The sequence below is a fragment of the Lutjanus erythropterus genome, chromosome 3 (assembly GCF_056507025.1).
Source record: "Lutjanus erythropterus isolate fLutEry1 chromosome 3, fLutEry1.hap2, whole genome shotgun sequence".
NCBI lineage: Eukaryota > Metazoa > Chordata > Actinopteri > Lutjaniformes > Lutjanidae > Lutjanus > Lutjanus erythropterus.
The window spans coordinates 29,143,140-29,160,692 of record NC_139319.1 but is presented as its reverse complement, the minus strand read 5'-3'; the positions used below and the strand labels follow the sequence as shown (position 1 = coordinate 29,160,692).

The following is a 17,553-nucleotide window of genomic DNA, read 5'->3' as shown; positions in this document are numbered from 1 at the left end:
CAGCTCAAGTAGAGAGGACTCACAGAGCAGTGGGATTGCTTTGCTCATCGGTGTGACTCACTCAAACACACACACACACACACACACACACATACAGAGTGGACCCAGGCAGCCACCAATAACGAAGTATGATGATTCCAACCTGTTAAAACAACAGGCCGCTGCTTCACAGCATTCTGCTGGATGTGCAGATGGCTCTACAGTGTGCACTTCATTACCTGAACACCTTTTATTTGTCCTGTTCCGCACTGGTTCATTTTCACAGCTGCCACTACTGCTGAACCCACCCACCCCACCAACTGGCTTTGACTCTTGTTTTTCCATGGAACGCACATGTGCAATGATTTGTCATGTTTCAGAGAAGCAGTGGTATGTTTTCTCCTATTTAAGTGGGCCTTTGATCACAACCCCTTCAGACCCAAACTGAACTCCATAGCAGGCAAGATTATCATAACAAATTCATTTTTCATCCATATGTAAGAAGTTAAGCACATCTCTTCATCTCCTATAACATCTAAGACCTATATTAGGTTTGGGTACTATCTATTTTACTATCCCTTCTTGCCTGCCTAACATTTAACCAGGTATACAGTGTTATGCTGGTATTTGTGTAAAGCAGTTCAACTTGACTGCACTCCACTGTGCTGCAGGTCTTCCTTAACGGAGGTGGACTTGATCATTATAACAACACTATTTGCAGGTATGAAACAACACACACAGTAGCTCTTGATCTTGAGAAGCTTCACTGTACATTTACTGCCAGAATAACAACTTCACTGCTCACCTTTTCCTCCACTTTCAGTGCGGTTCTCTGCTTTTACCTGTTGGTCTGTAGGCAACAATAAAGCAGAAACGCTCTCTGCGTCGGCTCTAGGTTATCCATCCCCATGATGACAAGGAGAGAATGTGCCGGAGACAATGCGCTGAGCAGATTCACCGACGAACTAATAGGTTAGCTGCACTGGCTAGCTAACAGGTCGCACAAAGTTAACTGAGTTAACTGTGCAGATAAGTAGCTGGTAATTAAAAAATAAATAATGATCGCTGTTCCTGGGCGTAACATTAATGTAGTGTTTTTTCCTGCATGCCTCTACCAACATTAGAGGCATGCATTAGACACCAAATCACCAGAATAATTACAACTTGGTACAAGCAGGATTTGTGCCTATTTGCTTGCTGAAACTGATGAGACTTACTCCTTAAGTATCGAAATTAGGATCAAGGCAGTTTATATTTTTAAAAAGTAAAGAGGTTTGATACCCAGCCGTAAACAAAATCCTAGCGACTTCTGTCTCTTGTCATCAGTATTATTAGTGGAACAAACAATGTAAATTTGGTCCTGAGGCTGAAGGATAGAGGATATATTGTCTTGGGTTCATGAAGGTGCTCTTCAGTCAGAGAAATTAAACTTTTTTCCCGATGTTGGTATTAGAGGGGATGTTCATATGACAATTTTGTAACATTCTGCAATGAACAATCATGTTCACTTAATGAAGCCCAGGTGTGTGGAGCTGACAAAATAGCTTGGGCAAGTTTGAACTTGTTTCATCGGCTCTTTTGTTTTTCATTCTTCACACAACTACTTACGTCATTTTTCGTGTATACAATTGTGTGCCACACCATGAATGTGTTAGAAGAGAGGCTGTTCAGAATTGTGCACCGTTATCCTCATGTGAACACCGCCTTTAGGCAGTGCCAGTAATGGGACAAAATGAACAAATTGGTTCTGTCCATAGTGAGCATATTCGCCTTTACAGTAATTCAGCCCACCACACCCTCACTGAACTTCACTGGTCAGTTTATGCATCACTCCACGCATATGTTGAGCCAAGTTATGCTTTGCTTTAATTGACTCTGAGTAATTTTTCACCATCTGGCTGCCAATCTTTGGCCCAGATCTCCTCCTACGGGACAGATTTTCTGTGAAAACTGTAATCTAACTAAAGGCTTCTCGCACATGAGGGTTGGCCCATTTCTCTCAGGGTCCAGGTTTGCCATGCTGCCAACTCGCTTTTGCAGTGAAGGAGCAACTGTTTTTCTATCTTTCTCATTCAGTCTCTTATACCAACATCTGCATCCCCATTTTGTTTTCCTTAGTTTTTGTCTCCAGTCGGTTCTACCCTCTGTGAGAGTGGAAGTGTATGTGTGTATTTGAGGGGGTCCAGCACTGTTCCTGGTCCTCATTTGTCTGCTTTTACGGTGCCCACTTTCTCCAGAGCTGGATTTATAGGGGAACTGGGCCCTGTCAAAACCTCGCATTGCACTACCATGTGTGCACACGATGGAGTCTGAAGCTTGGTGTGTGTGAGTAAGATGGAGAGGCTGCTTGACTGTTTCTGGCCTTTGGGATGTTTTGTTTTGTTGTGCATGTGTGAAGAAGACAGGCAACCAAAAAATATCTGCCAGCTGAGCAATGGTTAAGTGATATTGTTGATGTTTCTTCACACAGGTCTGTCAGTGCTTACAATGAAAAGAAATTATTTCCATGCAGATACTTTTTTGCATCATATGATTTGCCCAACTGGTCATACAACACATTTTTGAAAATCTGTGATTGTATAGTACAGCATCACTTAAAGGACTTATTGGAGAATATGGCTGGACTGGAATGTTGTCTTCAAAAATGTTTTCATTAGTGTGCCATGTTGAACTGCCATGTTTCTACAGTAGCCCATAATGGACAACACTGGCTCTAGATAAGGCCTTTAACATTTTTTTGCAAGTTTTGTGACCACCATACGTTCTCCTACATGCTTGGAAGGCAAGTATGGGGCGAGCAGTATTAAGATGGTTTCAATCTACAACCTCACCACTAGAAGCTGCTAAATTTTGCACACTGGTCTTTCAGAAAATAGTTTGATGTTATAGGAAATTCACTTTCTTGCCAAGAGTTTGATGAGAAGATTGACACCAATCTCCCATCTGTAAGATAAATGCTGAGCAGGAACCAGCAGCTGGTTAGCTTAGCTTGGCTTAGTATAAAGACAGAAAGCAAGAAACAGCAAGCTTAGCTTGAAGAAAATCTGTCTACCGTTTCCTCTTAGTCTCACTCAAAAACATGTTACATGTCATTTTTAGTTGTAAAATAGTATAATGTAGACATAATATGTTAATTTCCAAGAGCCTGGTTAGCTGTTTCCATCTTGTTTTGAGTGTTTATGCTAAGCTAAGCTAACCGGCTTCTGCATATTAAGTGTGCAGACATGAGAGTGGTATCAGTGTTCTCATCTGACTCTCGGCAAGGGAGCTAATATGCGTGTTTCCCAAAATAGTGCTGCATGTCAGTAAATTCTCCAAAGCTAATTAACAAATCTGAAGTTTCCCCTAAAACACTTGAAGTGGTTTCACAATGAACAAAGAGTCCTGCTGGCCAGTGCAGCTGGATTTTGACAGCAGGTAAAAATGTCGGAATAATCTTTGATTCTGTCAGCTTTGATCAGCAGCACGGCTAAAAGAGACTTGTGCAGTGTGTCTTTCTTCAATGAAGTATGGCTTTAAGAACTCAAGCTATTTTTATTATTTAGTGGTCTGGGGAAAACCATCCATGATTTTAATTCCCCACAGTTGCATTTCTGCAACCCTCATCATTCTGGCATCAATGAAACATTTCTACAATGTCTTCATTGTGGACAGTGCTGCAGCTGTGATTTTAACCAGCACTAACTGATGAAATCACATCATTCGTCATTTTATAGCATGATTATCTCATCTCCAAATTATCAGGCCTTTGAACTTTCGCCAAAAACAAGCACCCCTATCAGTGTATATGCAGAGACATGCAGCAGCTGGGGAGCTCACACTTGCCACTGTTGGTGGCAAACAGTCAACTTGGTCCTCTATCAGCACAGGAGATTTACTAGTCTGTTTTTCCACTGCGTGCCAGGTGGAATAAAGAGAGGAAGAACTCCTGCATTTGTCTCGTGCAGAACTACTGCTCTCCTCTGTACAGGTGGCTCCAATTCTTCTCTAGCTTTTTGAGTACTGTAGTTGCCATGAATCAGCCTATGAAAGCCCTAATGTGTTTCACATGGAGCAGGCTATTCTTACTGCTGGGTGGACCTTCGACACTGCAGCAAAACACAGAATAGATTGAAACCTTCAGGAATCAAAACACAAACTCTCTGCATAAGTGTTTGATCAGCTCACATGTGAACACACACAAAAAATAATAGTTAAATTCATAAATTAAAGGAGAAATCTGTAATATATTTTCCTGTAATAAATCATAAAATGACCACGATGTGTCATCAGTGCTTAAGGAAAATTCTCACTTCTCCAGCAACAGTGCTCAGCTACAGTATCCTCCTTTGAAATGTCTATTCTGGGCTGTAACTTGTGTTATCATTTGCCCTTTTCACGTTAATTAGTGTTCATGTTAATACCGAGTGTCTGCAGAATGAGTAAGTGAGTCGTAAGAAATGATTCATTATCTTTCAGATGGAGTAAAGAGTATGGCTATATGAAGCAGTGGGCTTTTGTTTTCAGGATAACTGGCTTAGCTTTACATTAAAAGTTATGATTAGCTGATAAACTTACAGAGGAGGACTTGCTGTCGCTTGTTATTGTCAAAATACAATGTTGTGCGTGTCTTGCATTCTCGTACTGTTCCTGCAAGCTGCCTGAACATCCTTGAGTCTTGGGGTAAGGGGCAGGGGGAAAATACTTGCTTCAACCGTATACTGTATATTAAATAGGATTTCAACCCATTTAATATACAGTTTGTGTCTCCAACTCGGTATTTGGACCGCTGTATTAACTTTATTAATTGTTACATATTGCTTCTTTAAAGCTGTTGTCTGCTCTCAGCCCACTTCTGTAATCTTTAACCAGCAGGAGAGAGTCCTCCACATCCATATGTTTCCATTAGTTTACAAGTCCCAGCAGAGTGGCAAGTGCTGTTCATTAGAACTTATTAAACCATGGTGTAAGATTTAATTTGCATAGTATAACTGTCATGCTGTCAGTTACAATTTGATTTGAAACCACAGCCTCCAACAGTCAAGGCCAAACAGGGTCCTAAATTGATTCTGACGGGTCCAAAACGAACCACGCTGACCTCTACCGAAGCCAAACTGCACTGTAAACTGTGTGTAGGCCGGTACAGAGCGTCCACAGAAAGCTGGTGTGACTGTGAGGAAGCTCAGCTTGGAGGAGCTACACTGCGGCTACTGTACGTAACCCTCCTGTGTGCCTGTAGGCCCCCGGGTTGAATTAACTCCTATGTTGACTGTGAGACATGACCTGCTGTGGGGAGATTCAACGGAGACAGTATTTCAGTGTGATGTTGTGTGTGTGTGTTGGAAGAAGGTGTTTAAGCTGTCAAAGTCAGGGTGGCTCAGGCCTCACTGTGCTTATAAGGGTAGACGGAGAGATGAGGCCCCATGCAGGGGGGCTGGGCAGGCTGCTCCGCTCTGGTCTGTTAAGTGTCAACCCAGTAATATTTTAATGACTGTTAGTGTAGTTGTTGTTGTTACAGTCTGGTGTAAACCAAGAGCAGCACTACTTTTACTTTTACTTTTTGCAGTGCAAATGCAGTCACACGATCTGTAAACTAACTGTTAATTACCTGTAAAAAAAGAGAAGTTACAATTGTTTTTCATTTTCACAGATTATACTGGGATGGCAGAAACAAATCACAACCACTCATGTTGCTTTAATTATGTAATTTTTGGGGCACTTGTATTTTTTCCAAGCCTGTAATTCTACTGTTATTTAAGTATGCATTACACTCTCTAATCTGCTTCACCACTTTAAAAATGATGATTCAATCATGAGTAGACCCAGCGACAAACGATAAAAACTTCCCACTTGTCCAGGAGGGGTACAATGCCATTTTGGTCAAGTAAATCGGACAACTCACTTGCTCACTTGAGCAAGTGGTAAAAAAGAATTAAGGTATTAATTTATTTTGATTATGAAGAAAATGTTGTTTTCAGTCTCTCAAATATGGAGATCTTTTTTTTTTTTTTTTAATTAATTCATTATAATATTAAACTGGGTATCTTTGGGTTCTAGGCTGACAGCATGAGACATTTAAACGCATCAGCTTGGAAGCTGAAAAACTGTAATGGATCTTTTTCACTATTTTCTGACATTTTATAGACGTTGCAGCCCTTGATTAAACATGACAATTCATTTCAGTCTTTGTAGGTATTTGATAGCTACTAATAAATGAGTTTTTACCGGAGCAGGTAAAAATTAGCTTGGCAAATAGATTTTAAAAACATTAATGTTGAACCCTGAGGCCAACAATTTGAATTAATATCCAATCCTTTCATCTGCATTTTTTTTTTTCAGCAAATAAGGCTAACTTATTACAATTGGGTTGTTGACATAGGCAGGAAGAATTAATGCCGGCTATTCCAAATTCCTTAAACATCAACAGTTAAAAGGTAACTAATGCTCTGAGCACTTTTTTAGAAGAATGCTTTGTACTTTTGCTCGAATATTTTTTAAACCAGTAGTTTTTTTTTAGGTATGAGTATTAATTTATAACAAAGCCATGCAGTTGTCTGAAAAAATGCACATTCTCTGTTCCACCCAAATGTCACTTTCTCTGGGTCATGGTTTACAGTAGAGTTGCTGTAATGTCTGGTTTTTGTCGCACAAACACACCGTCCTCTTGTTACCATTACTGTAACTTTCCCTATGATACAGCTCTATGTTACAGGCATATTTTCCACATCATTCATAATACGTGTTAATGTGACTGGTGTCTTGCTGGGTAATAAAAAAGGGTGTGATTGGTTGATTCACCCAGCTTCTCAGACCACATTAGAGAGCGTGAGCCATATGGCTGTAGATACATTGGAGCAGTGATGACGTAATTGTTGGACTCATTTGAAGGAAGTAAAAGTTTGTTGCCATTTTCATTTTATATCTCCACCCGTCTCTCTAATCCTGTCTCTTCCACTCTACTTAAACATGCAATCACACTTAAAATGACACCCAAGCACACTCTGAGCACGTTAGACCAGAGTTAGCCATTTAAAACCTTGAGATATTGGTGAAATTTAGGGTGTTTGTAGCAAATATGTAGCACAGAACAGCAACTATTAGTCATACCAGCTTGTATATATTGGGAGAATGTGTCACGAGGTGGTTTCTGGCCAGAAGCTGTAACGACCACAATAATGCAGTCACACGTCCCACAACATGTCCATCTTATTGAGCACCATTGATATGATCCCAAATGTTACAAAGGCAATACTCATCGTGCCTCTGAATTTCGTAAACACAGTCTTTGTAATGAAATGACACATGCCAGCTGTCAAAATGTGATCGATTTGCCTCCGGTTCTTTTGGTTGTGGTTGCTGCCCAAAGTGACATGCATTTGTTTAACTGTGTCAGCTCAGTGAATGCTGTTACAGAATAACATACATGCGACCACAAACTTCTTCTTAGTCACTACCCCTCCATGTATGATCAATTCTCTAAAGCTTTGCTGAAGGTATGGATGAAGTAAGTAAATTTGAATTCAAATGCAGTGCAACAGTGAGATGTGATACCCTGATATTTAGTTCATTCTCAAGTGGAAACCTTTCCAGTGTCATTAGACTTTCTCAAGACAAAGGATTAGTCAGATTCGGGTAAAGATGTTAAGGACACCAAGGATAGAAAACGTAGACAGGCAGGAGTCATTTGGCTACTTTACAAAGCAATAATACATCGTTATTCAACCATGTTGCAAAGAATTCCAGTCATTCCCTTAAATAATTTCTTGATCCAGTTTGAATTGCGCCATGTATTGCACTTATCACACACATTTATCAGTTTTAAAGAAGATTTTACAACTCAAGAAAGTCACACTTTATCATAAAACTATTGTAGTACAAGACTGTAGAAGTAACTGTGATTAGACAGACTGCAAAAGTGGTGGAAGTGATGTCACTCACTGAACGCTCACCGGAGCCTTGTAGAGCTGGTTCCACATGCACAAACTCTTACAGAACTGACTAACTCTCCTTTAGCACAGCTACTCCTCTCAACATGGCCAGACATGACATTTATTTAATATCCCAAATTGAATAAACTTTTTGTGGTGGTATAAACTGACAAACCTCAATTTTTTAATTGCACAGATCAAATGGGATTAATAATTTATTTGCAATTTCTTTTCCAAGACAATTTATTTGTCTTTCTATTGACTAATGTATATATGTTTTTTTTTTTTTTAATATAATGTGACTGGACACTGGAAGGGGAGGTACTTTGCCTCTCTATGGCATCGAGTCAGCATGCTATGATGCCTCAGTTGGATAAAGTATGTTGTATGTCTCCAAGGCATTTTTAGGAATAGGCTGGAAGGATGCTGATTTTGGTTGGTCTCTTTCTAACACGTCTGTCTCTTGTAGGTCCAGACTGCATTATTTCAGTGACATTTTAGATGACCAGAGGATGAATCCTTATGATTTTGGTGATCCCCAGACTTTTCATCTGTCACCACCAACATATCAAATGTATAAAACTTTTCCACTGAAGTATATCCACTTCTGGCTGGATCATCACAAAGTGTGCTACAGGCATTCTTTCATGGTTACTAAATGATTAGACACCACCATTAGTTGACATTTTTGGTTTTGAGTTAAAAGTCTCCAAAGCTGTTGGATGGACTGCCCTGGAATTTGGTGCAGACATTCATGTTTCCCTCAGGATGATTTTTAAAAACTTTGGTGAGCCTTAAGTTCATTCGTCTAGCACAGCATTTCCCAGACTCGGTGTCGAGACCCAATATGAGTCACAAACCCATTTTTATTGAATTGCCAGCTGGCAGTAAATTAGTAAAATCAATATAGCATTTCCTTAAATGGTAACATGCAGCCAGAATAAGAGACAGAAAGCAGTTCTCACCAACATTAATAGGGGACAACAAAGCAAAGTGTTAAAATACAGTTGGAGTCATTTACATTTTGGGACACATTTTAGTACAAAAATCTTCTTTTGATCTGCTCCAATTTTCCCAGTGAAAGTTACACTTCCTATGTCTGTTTCAAATTAAAAGCCCTCTAGCATTTCAGTTGTGCAGGTTCATTATGAGGTGACACAGAAGACACAGAATATCTCTTTTGGGCCTTGAGATGACAACTTTTTCCCTGCTGATGTCACTGATCTAGTGACAATACAATACTTTGGTTTACTGAATTCCTGTAAAATGAATGTCATTTAGCGAATGTTTACATGCTAACACTAAACTAGATTGTGGACATGGTAAGAATCATACCTGCTACACATAAGCATGTTAACATTATAACTGTGAGCCTGTTTCCATGTTGATATTAGCCTTTCACTCAAAGCACCATTGTGCTGAAGCACAACCTCACAGTAACGATAGCAAGACTGTGGATTTGTATTCTTGTAGGTTTACAAGGTTACGTTGTATTACCTTGATTTGTCCAACATGTAGCCACTTAGATCTGGGATGTATTTAGGAGGTCTGGCCAAAACAGCAGCAGTATAACATATTTCATCAGTGAGTAATAGTGAAAACTAAAACAACTTCCTAAAACCACCTACATGTCTGAACAGTCGTCTTAGCTGCAACAAATGCTTTTTAAACCTGTGTCCATTTATGTTTCTCTTCAAGCTCCAGCCCTTTCCTCCCTCCACTATTCTTCTCTGACAGTGTCTGGTTTAGTAATGATGAGAGCGTCCAAGTAGGTGAAACTTCCAGCGCTATGAGTCCACCTCAGATCTCTCTGTCTCACTGATACAGACATGCCAGATGTCTTAGATGTACAGTTTCACAACCTGTACACAGTCTGTTGTAGTGCGAATGCTGGCTTATCCACAGTCACAGTATATTGTGCTGCATTTGAGAGATAGAAAGAGACAGAGAAATTCCCATTGTTTGTTAAATCACCATTTGGGAATGATGCTTGTTGCTTTCCTGCAGGCCTTGATGTTTGTTAGCGGCACTAACATGTTCTCTTTCCTCTGTCTGTCTCTCTCTAGGATGGTGGTTTGTCAGCACAGCGGAGGAGCAGGGCTGGGTGCCGGCCACATACCTGGACTCCCAGAATGTAACCAGAGACGATTTGGATGTGGGTACTTCCAGGACTGGGGAAGGTTAGCGCAGACACACACACAAACACAACATTATTAGATTCATAAAACACAGAGAGACATAAACGTCATTCTAACTGACTTGTTATGCGAGGAATGGGCCATGATTTCTCAATAATGGTTTTTGGTTGGGTGGTTATTCTGTGCTCTCATCTCAATCTAAGAATAAAAGCTGCACACACAAGCCAGAGCTAAACACACATGCACACACGCACACACTTCCAGTCACACATTAGGAACCTTGAAGACCACAGTCGCAGCTCCATGGTGAAATGGTACCAGACTGCAGCCAAAGGGTTTGCAATATTTTGGCACCACACTAAATTCCTTTCAACTCCCCCAGGAGGCTGCAACTCCTGCAAGAGCCCTGTTTTGTTGTGACCCTTTCCTCCCTACTGTTTAGTCTGACTGCTGGGATGGAGCATTTCATCACAGTGTCATAAGCCCCTCTTTGCTTTTACACCACGGGAATCCAATAGATATAAATAAGTGCAAACACACCAGTGTGCTCACACGCATGCCCAAGAAATGAATGCAATACACACATGCACGCAGTTTATCTGCAGCATTGTGTGGTACTGACACAAGGATGGTGCAATAGTTTATTATGCTGCAGACTGCCGCTGGATTATCTAACAAACATTTTCTGTCTCTCATTAAGACATTCAAGCTTCCACGCTTCATTGAACTGTGCACATTCTGCGAGATGACACACACACAAAAACACACTCTGCTAGAATGATGACAGCTTCTGCACAGCTGCCACAGCCCCTGTTATTTGCTGTTCTCATTTGTTTGGATTTTTTTCTCTCTCTCTCACACACACACACTCACCAACACTTAATAGATGCTGTCAGTGGCTCTAACAGAGGAATCTCTAACAATTCTCTGTCCTGGAGGTGAAACAGCTCAATGGATATGGAGATGATTTTATTCTTTAAATGTTTTTATTTCTTCTGAATTAGAATGAATAGATTTAATTTGATGTGCTATAGAATATTACACTGGGAATAAACAGCTACATTTCATTCATCCCTTTAAGGGATAATTCTGCTTTATTACAACTTCAGTCTTATTTTTTGTAGCTTTACTGATTGTTTCTGTTAGTCATGATAACATCTTACCAAATTACAGGATCTCGTGGATAGAGTGTGATTATTAGGGTGACTCATTTGTATGCCTTTTGAAAAACATTTCACTGAATGTGGCAAAACATGGGGAAAAAATTGGAGTTTTTAAAAATTTGCTTCCACGTCAGTTTTATCATATTTTTGCCTGCAACAAGCCAATCAACAATGAGCAACATTACAGATGGGAACAGTTACAAAGCAACATACAGCAACAACAATACAGCAGTAGCAGAACACCCTTATTACCTCCACCAAGGAGGGGATGGTTTCGGTTTGGTTTGCTTTACTGTTTGTTTGTTTGTTTGTCTGTTTGATAGCAGCATTAAGGAAAAACTACTGGCAAGTTTCATAAAACTTGGCGGAAGGGTGTAACATGGTCCAAGAAAGAACCTGTTAAATTTTTGGAGCAGATACATGAATTATTTTTCACTTTTGTTAACATTGCGAGATAGTTCAACAGATCAGATAGACAGAACACTGGTGCCTGTGGCAAAATGAACTGAATTAGTCTTACATGCACAAACCAGTTGTAAAGTGAATGGTGTACCACTGCTAAACATAATAAACACCTCAAACATCATGATAGAAGCAAATGCAGCAGCTTTGTAGGAAATATGTCGATATAACCAAAATGAGCCTATTTAAAAGTTACTTTTGGCTAGCATAACACATGCATAATTACTAACCGTTTCTCACATTACATTAGCTTTAACAATCAAACATTCTGACTTTGTTGTTGAAATGATAAAAAGTGTTTGGTTTTCACAAATGTGTGTATCCGGTGTGGAAGTAATAAACAATGCACAGCTGTTGGAGAGGTTAGGCACAGCTATGTTTTGACATAATTCCAATATTTTGGAAATCTATCCAGACATATATAGAGGTTGCACTTGCTTATTTGCATATCATGAATACCTGCACTCTTTGAGTGCCTTTCTAGTTGTTGCTGTTTCAGAGCAGCAGGTGCTCTCTGATAAAACAGACCCCCTAAAAAAAAAAACACTAAAAACGGACTCTTGAAGATAATGGTACCTCAGACCCAGTTAGCAGTTGGATGAGAGCACATCTTCTTGTAAATGCTTACAAGTCCACAAAGGTGCTGGTACCACAGTGCATGTGGTCCAACAGCTATTTGTTTACCACAGCCTCCATCTGTAGGGACTTCATGACAGTCGACTAGATTCATCCAAAGCTGCAGAGCCCTCTGACAGGGGGTCTGAGCCGCTCTCTCTGTTGTCTGTCAGTTCCACATGATATTGTGAACACTGCTGATATCAGAGTGGCTCCTCTCAAATGCAGGGCTTGAGTCATATTCGCATATTCAGAATGTCCTGCTGTCATTTTGTCCTACTGATGCATATAAATGCTTTTGATGCGCTTTTGACATACAGTTGTTTCATGTTTCTACAGACAAAAAGTTATGATGTTACAATAATTTAAAATGCTATAAACATTTTACTCACAGTGACTTTAAAATGAAAAAAGAACAAATAATAAATATTTAAAAAAAATGCTTAATTTGTTTGGGATGCACAACATTGGATTTTTGCTATATTAAGTATACTGATATTTTCCAGTTCATTTTGCACCTATTGCAGAGAACTTCTCTTCTGTAGTGGAATTAAAATATTATAATGCCCTCTCTTATCATGATGGCCCACTGGCAGGTGCAAATAGAAAGAAGAGGCAGAAAAAAGTGAGCCTGACAGACCTCTGTAGCCCACTCCTCATTTGTGCTTGAGAGCACAGATGAGGAGCAGGCACCCCGATCTCCCACCAAACTGTTGGTTGTCAGGTTGCATTTTGGGTAATGCAGGCGCTGCTTTTAATGAGGAAGAATGGTGTGGGATAAAACAGACAGTTCTCCTGCTTTGATTATGATACTTATTTTAACTGTCGATTGTGACAGTTATGTTAAGACTGGAACGCAACCGTCACTTTTTTTTGCACATGTGAATTTATGCGTGAACTGCCTGAGCTCACAAGTACATGCACACTTCCCTCTCCGCTTCCCATCCACTGTCAGTGGCCACCATTTTCCCATTAGGCCTGGTGTCTTTGTGTTTGCGTATATTGTCACTGCTTATTTTTGATCTCTCCCTTCCCGCTTCCTGTCGTCTCTTACATCTCATTATCTCTGCGTGGTCTGTAACCTAATTCCACTGACAGCTCAGCTCACTGGAGAGGAACCGACAGGCTCAGCCCGGCCCCGCTGAAATTACCTCCAAATAACATTTCCCTTTGTGCCTTCCCTTAGCTGATATTTCAATTAGGAGGTCAACAGGAGCAGGGTGGCGCTCAGTGGGGATGGATGGGAGGCAGGGAGGAATCAAAAGGTAGAAGAAATGACAAGTAGCAGAAGCACACAAAGGGAGACAGGGCAGATGTTGAGCTGAAGGTAAGATGGAGAGACAAGAGGGTGAAGAGAGGACAGGGGACGGAGCAAGCCAGCAACAGAGAAGGAATTAGATTACCACAGCAGACAGAAGACAAGTGCTGTTTCCATCCATCCTTCCCCACTGTAATGTGTTTGCTCTTCATGTGGCCTCGGTGAAGGCACTAAGAAAGGAAAATTACTCATCATGTTATTGCTGCTGCTTTATCATTCAGGCTTTGAACTAATAAGGAGTGAAGGAGGTCAAGAGTTCAGCCCACAACAGTTAGAGACTGTGTACAGTCCCACTGAGATACTGCATGACCTGTGGGCCTCATCAATTACCAGTTTATCAATAGGGTCTGTGCTTCATCTTCATTTCTGATTGCTCAGAATCAAATAATCAAATAAGAGGGTTTAAAGTGCATATACATATCTAAATGGATCCTTACATAATATTATGCTTAATCATCTGGTTTATATCATTTTAAATTGTATGTATGTACCTATCTTTCACTCAAAATTAGGTTTCATGTATCTGAGGTCAGGGATTCTTCCTGTCACTGTTTAATTCTGTATGGAGAAAGCTGTGTGTTTGTGACAGTCCTACTGTAGCTGTCTACTTACCTTCCTGTCACAGTGAAACCCAACGCTGAGCCAAGATGCCTGCTGCTGCAGCAGACATTGATGAAATGTGTGTGGAGAGAAATACGGAAAACTAGCTGATTGTCAGTGTCGGCTAGAAGGCAGCAGGGATTTTTGTTTTTGTTTCACATTCATGAGACCCCGTCAGTGTGTCAATACAGGTGAATGCTGTTAGAATTAAGAGCTCTCTCAAACTGTCAAAAAGCAAACATAGGTTATACAAATGCAGGGGAAGACAAGTTGAGGAATTTCATAATTTCTAGGCAACTGCCTTCACTAGATTTTTTTTTTAATTATTTTTTTCCCAATTAGATTTTTGATTTTGATTTTGAGGAATTAACAGGTGTTATTTACGGACATACTGCATATGTAGTTGAAATTTGCAAACTGTGTTTTGGACCTTAACAGATACTTAGCTAAAATACTTACAAATACTTGATGTACAGAAGTTTTTTACTTGCCATTTTTGGTGCTACTAATAACAGCTTTTTTGCTTTTGTTCACTTTGCTGATTTATGCTTCTTACACTAACTCCCCATTTGCCTCTTTGTTTTCCTTCTTTGTTGCTCCTCCACATCATCATCAGTCACTAAGAGACGTAAGGCACATCTGAAGAGGCTGGACCGCCGCTGGACCCTCGGGGGTATAGTCAACCGCCAGCAGAGCAGAGGTGAACATGGACACAGCAAGCACACACTCAAACACAGAATATACACTACAGGGTAAATGCGTATACATCCCACATGAATGTGGCTGTTCATACATACATTTATACATCCATCAGTATAAACCCACACATGTACCCAAAAAGAATCAGAAGCAGACGTGATTCTCTCTCTCCACATATGGAGCATAACAAAACCAGTTCATGCATATTAACACACTTGAATAATAATTGTTAGCATGTACACATAAACCACAGACACATTCAAAGATGAAAACACTTGCACACACATGCACACACTGCCTTATTTTCTCCATCTCCATCTTTCTTTTACTAGGCTATTTTAATTCAGTTCATTAATACTTCATTGGTATGAATTATGATAGGTAAGTTTCATTGGCCTACACAAACTGAAAGAGCAATAATGAACATACACGTTGTAAGTGTCTGACATCAATCTTAGAAAGAATATGTGTGGCAACTTTTCAACTGCAATTTTATTCTTCTTCAGTGAAGAGAATTGCCTCAGGTGCCATTATGTGGCCTAACTTTAGCTACCTGGTAAGTTAATGCTGGTGTGCAGCATTTTGGTATATAAAGGTTGCTGACAAAAAGGTTTTTTTCCTCCTCCTTTTCCCCACTTCAGTCCAGTTGGTGGCAGTAATGCAGCTCTAAGCCGGTCTTCCAACTGCCAATAAATGGTAAAGAAGAAGAAAAAATCATATTATTAAATGGGTGCACAGTATGACTGAGGATGTTTGAAACAATGCATCATGTAATAGTATCGCACCATGTAGTAACACCCACATTTTGTAATAATCTGCTGCATTTTGTAATAAACAGCCTGAAGGCAATATCTAATGAGTTTCCTCATATTTTGTAATAAATTATTAGATATAGTGTTTTTTATTAAGCTAAGGAAAACAGTGCACTGATGAGGCTTTGGGCCATGAAAGATAATCTACTGAAATAATAATATCTTTCAAACTGGATTTTGAGTTATTTCATGCAAGATTGCTTGGATATTGTTGAAATTGTTGTTATAACGATGTTCTTGAATGTAGACATCAGGTTTGGTTGATTAATACATGATGCACAATACAATTACATTTTCATCAAAAAGGGAGCAACTCACACATTTTGTAATAACAAAAAATATTACAATATTGGCATATTAAAAAATGCAGCACATTATTACAAAATATGGGTGTTACTGTTTAATGAAGTGAAAATTTGCTACATTTTGTCAAGTTATTACATAATGCAGCATTTCAGAGTTACAGCATTTTCGTTTCATCTTGACTTTAAGTGACGACATTGTGGGTATAATAGCAAAAATAACAGACACAGTAATCTGAAACACATACAGCACACACCTTCCCCACATGCTGTTAGAAACAAATATACAGTACCACTGCTGAGCCCCTCCCGTGGCCCCACTCTTCACATTTTTTGCAGCCACATGGTAAACAACCTCATTTACATCCTCACTAGTGAGCCAACAACAACTGGCCTCAAGTATCTACCGGGAGCAGCGTATTGGGTGGCCGTGAGTCAGCTCTGACAGTAAAATCTCAAATCACACTCCATCAAACTTGGACGCTCTTTAGCTCATACTGAGCAACAGAAATAATTGGACTGCATTAAACACAGTTGGGTAATTAAGGCTATTCGGCTTCCACAGCACAAACGCAACAACCTTGACGGCCGCTGAGCCATGTGAACATAAATGATTGTATAACAGTGTTGCTGCTTAATTAAAGCAAGCTCCCTCAGGTTTAAAACACTGTTAATGACTTTCGCATTTTGCTTGTAATTCTTAAAAAAAAAAGACAAACATGAAAATGTTCTTGCATGCTTTTAATTGTTGCATTTGGCAAGTTACCTGCGGTTTTGTCGAGTCATTATTGCTTTAATGTTGAAAGAGAGACATGAGTCTACAGTATGTCTGCAAAAACAGTCACTTCTCTTGGGGGTGCTTTCTTATTTAAACATGTCTCTCAGTTAGCAACTGTCTGGTTCCAGGATTAGTCAAAGCTTCTAACGGACACCTTGTAGTTATAATTTGTTTATGGAGGCTGTGTCTCATTAATCATAATATAGCCTGGCTGGACTGCACTGTAAAAAAATCATACACGAATTAAGTGGAATCAGCTAAACTTTTGTAATTAACTCAACAGAAATATCAAAGTTTTCTTTTAATGTTAAACTAATTGAACATGCTTTCTTAAGTACAACTGAATTAATGTCACGTTTATTTGATTAAGAAAGTTTATTTGTTTTGAATCATTACAAAATTGACTCAACTCGTCATTTCATATTCAGTCAACCTAAAATTTTAAGGGAACCCCTACACAAACTACTTAAAGTTAAAACATATATGTTACTTTTACAGCATGGCTTGTGTTACCAGCTTCCCCCTAACCAGCGGACAATGGTTAGTGATTAATCAGAGGAGATGGAAATACAGGGCAAACTCAGGTCGAATAGTGTGCGCTTCTCCTCTATAGAGCCTATAGTAAGTTATACTGTACAGGAGAAAAATACATTGGTATAAAAACAACTTGGGCCTCTGCTCCTTCTAAAAACACACTGACATACAGGAAATATTCTTATATAGTCTACAGCCTCAGGCACTTGATGTAGGGTAAGTTACAGGCACATGGGCACATACCCA

At 39.7% G+C, this 17,553-nt stretch overlaps 1 protein-coding gene across 4 annotated transcripts in view; it reads left to right on the top strand.

Moving 5' to 3' along the window:
* Positions 1-17,553, top strand: part of sh3pxd2aa (SH3 and PX domains 2Aa) — a 134,535-nt gene that overhangs the window by 102,254 nt on the left and 14,728 nt on the right. For all 4 annotated transcript variants that reach the window (XM_084715693.1, XM_084715695.1, XM_084715694.1 and 1 more), the window contains 2 exons: positions 9,953-10,066; positions 14,799-14,882. In XM_084715693.1, the coding sequence (XP_084571819.1) occupies positions 9,953-10,066; positions 14,799-14,882 (198 nt within the window). The remainder of the gene's footprint in view (positions 1-9,952; positions 10,067-14,798; positions 14,883-17,553) is intronic.